The sequence below is a fragment of the Schistocerca nitens genome, chromosome 2, assembly GCF_023898315.1.
Source record: "Schistocerca nitens isolate TAMUIC-IGC-003100 chromosome 2, iqSchNite1.1, whole genome shotgun sequence".
NCBI lineage: Eukaryota > Metazoa > Arthropoda > Insecta > Orthoptera > Acrididae > Schistocerca > Schistocerca nitens.
Genome location: NC_064615.1, coordinates 252,066,568 through 252,078,811, shown reverse-complemented (window position 1 = coordinate 252,078,811; position 12,244 = coordinate 252,066,568). Strand labels below are relative to the sequence as shown.

The 12,244-nt window shown below is 40.9% G+C and overlaps 1 protein-coding gene and 1 non-coding gene across 4 annotated transcripts in view; one reads left to right on the top strand and one right to left on the bottom strand.

Annotated features, from left to right (window-relative positions):
• Positions 1–12,244, top strand: part of LOC126235977 (sterol O-acyltransferase 2-like) — a 263,506-nt gene that overhangs the window by 232,915 nt on the left and 18,347 nt on the right. For 2 of the 3 annotated variants that reach the window (XM_049944956.1, XM_049944954.1), the window contains one exon: positions 418–691. In XM_049944956.1, the coding sequence (XP_049800913.1) occupies positions 418–691 (274 nt within the window). The remainder of the gene's footprint in view (positions 1–417; positions 692–12,244) is intronic. The other variant, XM_049944955.1, reaches the window with a different exon arrangement.
• Trnaa-ugc (transfer RNA alanine (anticodon UGC)) lies at positions 10,237–10,310 on the bottom strand. The gene has a single exon. It is a non-coding gene; the product is annotated as a tRNA-Ala (tRNA).

Sequence of the window (12,244 nt, the reverse complement as noted above, 5' to 3'; positions counted from 1 at the left end):
GACATCACCTAGCACCTGAAGTCACTTACTACCTTGAAATTTTTTTTTCTTTAACCCTGCAAACACTTAAGAAGATAATCACCCAGGAAGTGGCTGCCATTCCACCACAATTGGCATAAAAAACTATGGACAACTTCAAAAAAAGAACTCATTAATTTGTCAGTAATGGAGAACACTATTTACTATAAATAATTTTTAAAGCCAGCTGATGTAAAATGTCATAGTATTTGTTGTTCAGAAACAAAAATATTTTCTCGTTATCTTTGTTTGTATCTAATTTTTGAAATAGAGGTCATTTTGCTGGAGCCTGTACCATTCTTTCATGCAACAACTGAAGTAAAGTACATATTTATATAAGAGCATGCTCTTTATATTAATGTTAGAACCTGTTTCATTCTGTTTTATATTGACTTGCAGAACTAAGGAGATCCGCTGGAAGGTGGCATTATGGCATCTGACAGAGGTTTTTGGAGTAATCTTCTTCATTAGCTTTTTGTTTGAACGCAGCTTGGTACCCATGTTCAGAAATTTTGGAAAGCAACAGCTGTCTCCTAAGGAAATGGTTGTAGCCATTTTTGGTAGCATGGTTCCTTCACTTACTGTAATGCTTTGTGTATTCTATTGCATTCTTCATGCCTGGATGAATGCATTTGCTGAAATAACAAGGTTTGCAGACCGCATGTTCTACAAGGTATGATTTCCATAATTTTTAAACTAATAGGTTGCACAATTTAATAATTTCATTGGATTGCTGGATCTTAAAAAAGAAAAACCATACTTTATAAATATGTTATATGCATGTTTTTATTGGTCCTGACAAGATTCACCTTAATAAACAAGGGTATGTACTAGAAATTACTAGTACTTTATAAATGAATGTACTTAACATTTGTTACTAAAAAGGAATGCTCATGAAAGGTAACACTTTCATGCAATTTAAATGTGATAATGGGAAGTCCTGGGTGATACACAAAAAATGAAAGAATTGATGGCAAACTGAAAAATGAAGGCACATTTCGTCATTTCCCTTTACTAGGGAAACAGAAAGTACCTGGAAGTGTTTCAGCTAAGATTAGGGATTATCTGCAGAGTTTAGAGGCTGAGATTACTAAAAGATTTCAGGATTTTAAGAAAATTGAGCCTCAATTTAATGTTTTATCATATCCCATCACTGCTGATGTTGACACTGCACCACAGGAGCTGCAACTTGAACTGATTGACATGCAGGCAGATCACGCAGTGAAAGAAATGTTTAGTGCTGTAACTTTGGTTGACTTTTATAAATCTTTGTCAGCTGAAAAATTTCCATGTATCAACAAATTTGCAGGCAAAATGTTCTCCATATTTGGATTGACATATATTTGTGAACAAAGTTTTTCTTGCTTGAAAATCAACAAGAGCCAATACCGAAGCTGTTTAACAAACAATAATTTGCAGGCTGTGATGAAAATATCAACTAGCAGTCTGACTCCTGATTTCAAAAAAGTTGTGCAAAATTGTGAGAGGAAGCATTTGTCCCATTAAACTTGTTTTAAAATTTAATATATGTGGAGATGATATTAAATTAGCAAAATAAATGAAATTGAACACATCTATCTTATTTGAGGATGTCAGAAGGAAAGAGGTACAAGTGACTTTAGTCTTATCAAAATTATAAGAAGTATATTTATACCCCTTTGCTTCTGACTCTTTCATTTATACCTAATGATTTTTATGGTGCCTTTTATGAAATGTAAAGCTAACTAATCACATCTCATGTAAGGAAACTTGTTATGTAGTGCTGGTACGTCCTGTTTGTTTGTTTTCCTATGATGGAAATAGTGTTTCCAGACCCATGTCACATAACAAATTTTATTTCTGTATGTTCAAAGAATATTTTGTGACAATTCAGCCACACGTTTGTTACACCCTGTGTAGTTGGAGCATTGAGTGACTGATACACAGGAAACAAGAAAGAAAACATAGCAAAACTTCAGCATAACATCATTCCCTAGAGTTAATCAATATAGCGCCCCCCCCCCCACACACACACAGACACAAAACAAAGTTTCCCAGCTGACTACTTTGCCCTGGTCCTGCATTTTCGTGAAGGTGAGGAATTGCCAGTTAGTGGGTGAGATGATAAAAAAGATAGGGAGAAGCAGGAATGGGTGGAAAGAAAGGTGGCCGAAGCATGGGAAGAAAGGCAGCAGTGGAAAAAAAGTAGGAATATGGGACTGGTGAGCTCACCCTGGCACAAGCACGGGGAGTTTTGTGTGCCAGATGTTGAAGTGGAGGAGTGGACTGGGAGTAGGAGACAGAACAGAGAAAGAGGCAGACTGCATAGATGAGAGTGAGAATGTAGACCAAGTGAACTGGGAAAACGTGGACAGGGTTGAAGGTAAATATGGGACAGACACTAGTAGGAATTGAGGCCAGGATGATGGACAGATGTGCCTTATGACATTCCTCCTATGATTAAAATGCTAAACTCTTAACATGCTGTGGGATTTTATGTGATTGATTTTACTGATGTGACACGTCCTTGATTTTAGGTGTCTTATTTTTACAAATAGATGTACAGATTGTTCCTGACATATCTCATGTGGAGATGTTACATTGCTCCTTCTGAAGAAGGTGGTTTTAAATCTGTTGAAACCATGGTTAAGGTTAATTGAAAACAACCATTTATTGCAACTGATTGTCTGTCTTATTTACCAGCCATTCTGTAACTGAAATGCAGCCATGTTCAAAATAGTGCTAAAATATTGGGTGATCAAAAAGTTAGAATAAATTTGAAAACTTAATAAACCACGGAATAATGTAGGTAGAGAGGTAAAAATTGACACACATCCTTGGAATGACATGGCGTTTTATTAGAACAAAATCAAAAATGAAGTTCACAGAATGTCCGACAGATGGCGCTGGACAGCAAAATGTCAGTGACTGCGCATGACAATCGTGTATAAAAGAAGCTGTAATGAGAGAGAGAATCAGATGCGCCAGCAGTCGCAGCATGTTGACGTTACCTGAAAAGACGCTTTTAGTGAAGCTGTATTATCAGAATGGGGAATGTGCTAGTTTAGCGTAAAGGTCCGTTGACAAATGCAGCTGTGGCGAGAATGATTTTGAAGTTCGAAGCCACAGGTTGTTTAGATGATAGACCCTGTAGTGGCCGACCGAGCACAAGGCGTAATGCTGCTGAGACAGTTCAGGAAGAAATGGAGACTGTAGCAGGTTCGTCTATGCACAGGGAAGTCAGCGCTCGTGCAGTCGCATGTCGCACCGGCATTCCATACACTACTGTTTGGTTGGCAGTGAGGCGTACCCTCCGATGCTATCTGTACAAAAGTCATCGACATGGCGGAAGATGACGAAAGGTTGAGTAAAGTGTTGTGGACTGACAAAGCTCATTTCACGCTCCGAGGGTCTGTCAACGCCCACAACTGCAGAATTTGGGCTACCGAAAATCCTAGAACTGTTGTGGAAACTCCATTGTACGATGAGAAAGTCATGGTATGGGTTGGATTTACCACATCTACCGTTATCGGGCCTTTTTTCTTTGAGGAAATGCATGACTCTGGTTTTGTAACTGCTCCCGTGATGGGTGAGAGGTACGCCGATAATGTACAGAATCGCATCATCCCCAGCCTGGCCGATAAACACCTGCTGGAACGTATGATGTTTATGCAGGATGGCGCTCCACCCCATATTGCTAGACGCATGAATGATCTCTTGCGCGCGTTGTTTGGTGATGATTGTGTGCTCAGCCACCACTTTCATTATGCTTGGCCTCCCAGGTCCCCAGACCTCAGTCCGTGCGATTATTGACTTTGGGGTTACCTGAAGTCGCAAGTGTATCATGATCAACCGACATCTCTAGGGATGCTGAAAGACAACATCCGACGCCAATTGCTCACCATAACTCTGGACATGCTTTACAGTGCTGTTCACAACATTATTCCTTGACTACAGCTATCGTTGAGGAATGATGGTGGTCATATTGAGCATTTCCTGTAAAGAACAGAATCTTTGCGTTGTCTTACTTTGTTATGCTAATTATTGCTATTCTGATCAGATGAAGCATCATCTGTCGGACATTTTTTAAACTTTTATATTTTTTTGGTTCTAATAAGCACTCCAAGCATGAGTGTCAATTTGTACCTCTCTATCTCCATTATTCCGTGATTTATTCAGTTTTCAAATTTATACTGACTTTTTGATCACCCGGTATTATTGGAATAAAAATGTGTTCAGACCTGTGTATTGCATGAACATGAGAGAGAGTTAGCAAAAGATATTTTGCACTGACCTTATTTCTCATTAAATTTGTAGGGTTCTTTTTGTTTTGTTTCTGCTCAGTCTTTGTAGGTTCAGGATTCCATTAAGCTAATGCTGTTAGGAGGTATCCAGATTTGATTCATTCTTTCATCAAATAAGAAATACTATGTAGTAGGAGTCTTCGTTCTCTTCAAAATTATTTTATTCCGTCTTTCGAATTTTTCACAAATTGTCACACTTCTTGACATGAATTACTGAAACACACTATCAGAGTTCAGGATAACAGAGTGTACATACATTTCAAAGATATGTTTAGGTGATTTACATATTTGAAAAATATTTGTCTTTTACCAAAAAATTGCAAGTGGAAATATCATCAATGTAGGTATACATAGATTGCCACTTATTGTAAAGATGACACATTAAGTTGCAGACAGGCACAATTAAGACACTCACAAATATGCTTTCAGTCACAGCCTTCTTCAGGAAAAGAGAAATGCTCACCATTCATTCACACAAGGAAGCACACCTCACGCACCCATGATGGCCAACTCCGGCAGCTTGAAGCACAATGCAATTAATTGAGATATCACCTCCATAACCAGAATCAGGTTTTTCTCTTTTCCTGACAGAGGCTGTGGCTGAAAGCTTATGTGTAAATGTCTTTTAATTGTGCCTATCTGCAACTTAATGTGTCATCTTTATGGTAAGTAGCAATCTATCTTTCACTACATGGTTAGCAGATAATATAATTTCTTAAAGATTTTATGAATAATTATGAAAAAAATAAGTATTGCTGTAACACTAATTTTACTCGTTCATATAACTAAAGCACATCAAAAATACATAAATAATTCTTTATTGTTATTCTTGTGAATTATAAAGTATCAGGTTTTTTGGCACATGACAAAACAGTGTGTTGAACAGTTCCATTAAAACTGTGATGACATTTCCCATGTAAAAATATTCTCTCTCTCTCCTTTTTTATAAGTCCACTTTAAGATCAACGAAATTTATCCATACATCATTTTCACATATCTTCATACACTTCCCAACCACAAAATTTCTTTAGATGTGTTAACAGATGGACATTGGAAGGTGATATAACTTATCAACAAGGTACATGTTCCTATTACTTGTAATTCAAATTAAACAGTTCCCATCTTTGTGGCCATGTGCAATGACTTTTATTTTCTTCTCAATAGGATCCAACTTGCTATTTATGCATTTTTTTTTTCATCCAGATGGTGCAGCAAACTCAGATATCATCCGAATTATTGTTTTATCAATAAGTTAACCTAAATGCCATGAAATGCTGGCTACAGCATTCCCAGCAGATGTGGTTGTAGAATATCCACCTCTTTTAAGGTGTTTGGCCTCTGACTTAATATGAAAGCAATTGTAGATACACACAACATAAAAATTTGTTTCAATTCAAAATATGTAAAAATAGGATTTTCTCGATGAAAGCACAGTCGATGTCATCTACGGCTCATAAAGTGTTCCATATTTTTTAATATCTCCATGTGTAATTCTGACTGGACAAAAGTTGATAGTCAGACTATTTAAGTAAGCATATATTATTTATTTTGTCACAAAACATGCCAGCTTCATAAGAATCAGACATAGCTAAATTCATGGTGGATAACATTTTGTTATGTGTAGTGTCCTTATAACAGAAGTATGTAAATTTTTCTTCAATGTAAATTTGTGCAAGGAGTCATGTAGTGGAACTTGCTTTAAATGTTCACTTCACAATAAATAAAAAATAAAAATAAATAATAAAGTAGTAGGACCCACACTGTGACTAAAATGACAGTCATAATTGGAATCAATCAACTTCTACAATATCTGTCTGTAGCAATGGAAAATGGAATGATCACATAGGCTCAGTCAAGACAAATCATGTGGCAGACTTCAGTGTGTGGTAGAATAATACAGAGTCTACAAAGGAGATTGTTTACAAAACACTCACAAGACCAATCCTAAGATACTGCCTAGATGTGTGGTAACCATACCAATTAGGATTAATGGAGATACTTAATGTATTCAGAAAAGGTCCCCAGTTTGTTTGACCCATAGGGGAGTATCAGAGATGGTAAAAAAATGAACTGGCAGACACCTGTAGATAAACACAAACTATCTTGGAAAGTGTACTTACACATCGCAGGAACTAGCTATAAATGATGAGTAGAACCCCATACATATTAACTGCATAGGGATCACAATGGCAAGATTAAACTAAATTACAATGAAATGAACACCCTTTGCTGCTTGCAGGCGTTGACATACGTCAACATCTACATCTACATCTACATCTACATCCATACTCCGCAAGCCACCTGACGGTGTGTGGCGGAGGGTACCTTCAGTACCTCTATCGGTTCTCACTTCTATTCCAGTCTCGTATTGTTCGTGGAAAGAAGGATTGTCGGTATGCCTCTGTGTGGGCTCTAATCTCTCTGATTTTATCCTCATGGTCTCTTCGCGAGATATACGTAGGAGGGAGCAATATACTGCTTGACTCTTCGGTGAAGGTATGTTCTCGAAACTTTGACAAAAGCCCGTACCGAGCTACTGAGCGTCTCTCCTGCAGAGTCTTCCACTGGAGTTTATCTATCATCTCCGTAACGCTTTCGCGATTACTAAATGATCCTGTAACGTAGCGCGCTGCTCTCCGTTGGATCTTCTCTATGACTTATATCAACCCTATCTGGTACGGATCCCACACTGCTGAGCAGTATTCAAGCAGTGGGCGAACAAGCGTACTGTACGCTACTTCCTTTGTTTTCGGATTGCATTTCCTTAGGATTCTTCCAATGAATCTCAGTCTGGCATCTGCTTTACCGACGATCAACTTTATATGATCATTCCATTTTAAATCACTCCTAATGCGTACTCCCAGATAATTTATGGTATTAACTGCTTCCAGTTGCTGACCTGCTATTTTGTAGCTAAATGATAAAGGATCTATCTTTCTGTGTACTCGCAGCACATTACACTTGTCTACATTGAGATTCAATTGCCATTCCCTGCACCATGCGTCAATTCGCTGCAGATCCTCCTGCATTTCAGTACAATTTTCCATTGTTACAACCTCTCGATACACCACAGCATCGTCTGCAAAAAGCCTCAGTGAACTTCCGATGTCATCCACCAGGTCATTTATGTATATTGTGAATAGCAACGGTCCTATGACACTCCCCTGCGGCACACCTGAAATCACTCTTACTTCGGAAGACTTCTCTCCATTGAGAATAACATGCTGCGTCCTGTTATCTAGGAACTCCTCAATCCAATCACACAATTGGTCTGATAGTCCATATGCTCTTACTTTGTTCATTAAACGACCTTGGGGAACCGTATCGAACGCCTTGCGGAAGTCAAGAAACACGGCATCTACCTGTGAACCCATGTCTATGGCCCTCTGAGTCTCGTGGACGAATAGCGCGAGCTGGGTTTCGCGCGACCGTCTTTTTCGAAACCCATGCTGATTCCTACAGAGTAGATTTCTAGTCTCCAGAAAAGTCATTATACTCTAACATAATACATGTTCCAAAATTCTACAACTGATCGACGTTAGAGATATAGGTCTATAGTTCTGCACATCTGTTCGACGTCCCTTCTTGAAAACGGGGATGACCTGTGCCCTTTTCCAATCCTTTGGAACGCTACGCTCTTCTAGAGACCTACGGTACACCGCTGCAAGAAGGGGGGCAAGTTCCTTCGCGTACTCTGTGTAAAATTGAACTGGTATCCCATCAGGTCCAGAGGCCTTTCCTCTTTTGAGCGATTTTAATTGTTTCTCTATCCCTCTGTCGTCTATTTCGATATCTACCATTTTGTCATCTGTGCGACAATCTAGAGAAGGAACTACAGTGCAATCTTCCTCTGTGAAACAACTTTGGAAAAAGACATTTAGTATTTCGGCCTTTAGTCTGTCATCCTCTGTTTCAGTACCATTTTGGTCACAGAGAGTCTGGACATTTTGTTTTGATCCACCTACCGCTTTGACATAAGACCAAACTTTCTTAGGATTTTCTGCCAAGTCAGTACACAGAAGTTTACTTTCAAATTCATTGAACGCCTCTCGCATAGCCCTCCTCACACTACATTTCGCTTCGCGTAATTTTTGTTTGTCTGCAAGGCTTTGGCAATGTTTATGTTTGCTGTGAAGTTCCCTTTGCTTCCGCAGCAGTTTTCTAACTCGGTTGTTGTACCACGGTGGCTCTTTTCCATCTCTTACGATCTTGCTTGGCACATACTCATCTAACGCATAATGTACGACGGTTTTGAACTTTGTCCACTGATCCTCAACACTATCTGTACTTGAGACAAAACTTTTGTGTTGAGCCAACAGGTACTCTGAAATCTGCTTTATGTCACTTTTTCTAAACAGAAAAATCTTCTTACCCTTTTTAATATTCCTATTTACGGCTGAAATCATCGTTGCCGTAACCGCTTTATGATCGCTGATTCCCTGTTCTGCATTAACTGTTTCAAATAGTTTGGGTGTGTTTGTCACCAGAAGGTATAATATGTTATCGCCACGAGTCGGTTCTCTCTTTAACTGCTCAAGGTAGTTTTCAGATAAAGCATTTAAAAAAATTTCACTGGATTCTTTGTCCCTGCCACCCGTTATGAACGTTTGAGTCTCCCAGTCTATATCCGGCAAATTAAAATCTCCACCCAGAACTATAACATGGTGGGGAAATCTACTCGAAATATTTTCCAAATTATCCTTCAGGTGCTCAGCCACAACAGCTGCTGAGCCAGGGGGCCTATAGAGACATCCAATTACCATGTCTGAGCCTGCTTTAACCGTGACCTTCACCCAAATCATTTCACATTTCGGATCTCCGTCAATTTCCTTCGATACTATTGCACTTCTTATCGCTATAAACACGCCTCCCCCTTCACTGTTCAGCCTGTCTCTGCGGTATACATTCCAATCTGAGTTTAGGATTTCATTACTGTTTACGTCTGGTTTCAGCCAACTTTCTGTCCCTAGTACTATATGGGCGTTGTGACCGTTTATTAATGAGAGCAGTTCTGGGACCTTTCTATAGACGCTCCTGCAATTTACTATTAGCACATTAATATTGTTATTCCCTGTTGCATTTTGCCTACTCCTACCTTGCCGCGTCTCAGGAGGCGTCTTGTTGGGCCTAGGGAGGGGATTCTCTAACCTAAAAAACCCCCATGTGCACTCCACACGTACTACGCTACCCTTGTAGCCGCTTCCGGCGTGTAGTGCACGCCTGACCTATTCAGGGGGACCCTACATTTCTCCACCCGATAGCGGAGGTCGAGAAATTTGCACACCAGATCTCCATAGAATCGTCTGAGCCTCTGGTTTAAGCCTTCCACTCGGCTCCAAACCAGAGGACCGCGATCGGTTCTGGGAACGATACTACAAATCGTTAGCTCTGATTCCACCCCGCGAGCGAGGCTTTCCGCCTTCACCAATTCCGCCAACCGCCTGTACGAACTGAGGATGACCTCTGAACCCAGACGGCAGGAGTCATTGGTGCCGACATGAGCAACAATTTGCAGTCGGGTGCACCCGGTGCTCTCTATCGCCGCCGGTAGGACCTCCTCCACATCTCGGATGAGACCCCCCGGCAAGCAGACAGAGTGAACACTGGCCTTCTTCCCCGACCTTCCCGCTATTTCCCTAAGGGGCTCCATCACCCGCCTAACGTTGGAGCTCCCAATAACTAATAAACCCCTCCCCCCGTGTGCCTGCTCGGACCTTGCTGAAGGAGCAGCCACGTGTCCACTCACAGGCAGAGCGGGCGATGCCACACGGCCAGCCTCCACATTGACCCTCCGCCTCGTGCGCCGCGAACGCCGCTGAACCCGCCACTCCCCTTGGGGAGAGGGTGGCCCAACCGCGCCCAGTACCCGCGAAGGTGTCTCGACAGCAGGGACAGTGGGTGAAGCATGCAACACCTGGGGACAGATGAAAATGTGTGCCCCGACCGGGACTCGAACCCGGGATCTCCTGCTTGCATGGCAGACGCTCTATCCATCTGAGCCACCGAGGACAAAGAGGATAGCGCGACTGCAGGGATTTATCTCTGGCATACCTCCCGCGAAACCCACGTTTTCAACGTATTGTTCCATACTACATTCGTAGTGCCCCCGCCCATTATACTCATTACTCGCGGCGCGTTGCCGATTCCCGTAAGAGTTCTGGCACTGTTTGTCATTTGCACAGAAGAAGAACATGTCCGAAAGAACAGATACCATCTTAGTATATATATAGTTAAGGCTCACCGGCCACTTGATCATCTTCTTCTTCTGTGCGAATGCACAAATAGTGCCCGAACTCTTATGGGAATCGGCAAAGCGCCGCGAGTAATGAGTATAATGGGCGGGGGCACTACGAATGTAGTGCGCGACAATATGTTGAGAATGTGGGTTTTGCGGGAGGTGTGCCAGAGATAAATCCCTGCAGTCGCACTATCCTCTGTGTCCTCGGTGGCTCAGATGGATAGAGTGTCTGCCATGTAAGCAGGAGATCCCGGGTTCGAGTTCCAGTCGGGGCACACATTTTCATCTGTCCCCGTTGACATATGTCAATGCTGCAAGCAGCAAAGGGTGTTCATTTCATTGTAATTTCATTCTAACGAGCTGCATGGTTACCGATGTTATCTGTTCTTTCGGACATGTCCGAAAGAACAGATACCATCTTAGTATATATAAGATTAAACTAATTATAGTATTCACTGAGGTATTTAAACAAACATGTTTCCCATCTTCATATATGAATGGAACAGGAAGAAGCCCTAAAACTGGTACAATGAAAAGTACTCTGTCATTGCCATCACACTGGTTTTCAGAGTATGGATGCAGATACAGTGAACAGTTGAATTTTAACAGTCCTTACTCATAAAATCATTTCATATTTGCTATGATCAGCATAAAAGAAAAGCAGTGTGTATCGTACATAAAGTTTTCTCACAGTTAATTCTTCAAATAAAATACTTTTTGCTGTTATTCCTTAGGCATCTATTATAGCCTTAACTTTTGATTGTCCTAAACCACATTGCACACATCCTTTATGTTACCATGTATTGTTGCAGATTATGATGTCCTTCATATGGATCATCATCAAGAGAAGCATGGCCATATGTTATTTTAGCTATTCCAAAAGAGTGGACTTTGTACAAACCTTCATCAGTTTTGGAAGAACTCTATCGGTGATAAACCATTGAAAACAAATTGGTGTGCAACCATTTGAAGGGATCACCAAACTTTTAAAATCTATATAAACATAATTTTTCTACAGATAAATTTGAGTTCTGGTAGCAGGCATATCCAATAACCATGTTATCAATGGGATATTAAACTCAGTCAGCCTCCCTTAGCAAGCCTTCCTCTGACATCTTGACAATGATTTTTGTAGTCAGATGTTGTAGCTACTCCACTTTACCTTCGGTGCTCTTAGTAGCTGGCATCTGTTCTTTTGCTACTTGTAGCTGGCTGAAAACTTTCGGTGATGAAAGTACACTGATCAGAAAGAACATTATGACCACCTACCTGATAGTCCACCTTTGGCATGGATAACAGTAGTGACACATCATGGCATGGAAGCAGTGAGGTATTGGTAGGGCGCTAAAGGGAGTTTGCACCACTTCTGCTCAAACAGACACACAAGTTACTTAATTCCTGCAAGTTCCGGGGAGTAGGATGATGAGCTCTGACACTATGTTTAATCCCATTCCAGATGTTTGATTGGGTTGAGATCTGGTAAACTGGGGGACCAGCACATCAATAGGAACTTGCCAATGAGTTCCTTGAACCACTCCATCACACTCCTGGCCTTGTGACATGATGCATTATCTTGCTGAAAAATGCCGCTGCCATCAGGAAACATGACTGTCATAAATACATGGTCTGTAACCAGTGCACAAAACTCCTTGGCCATGATGGTGCCTTGCACGAGCTCCACTGAACTCATGGATGCCCATATGTG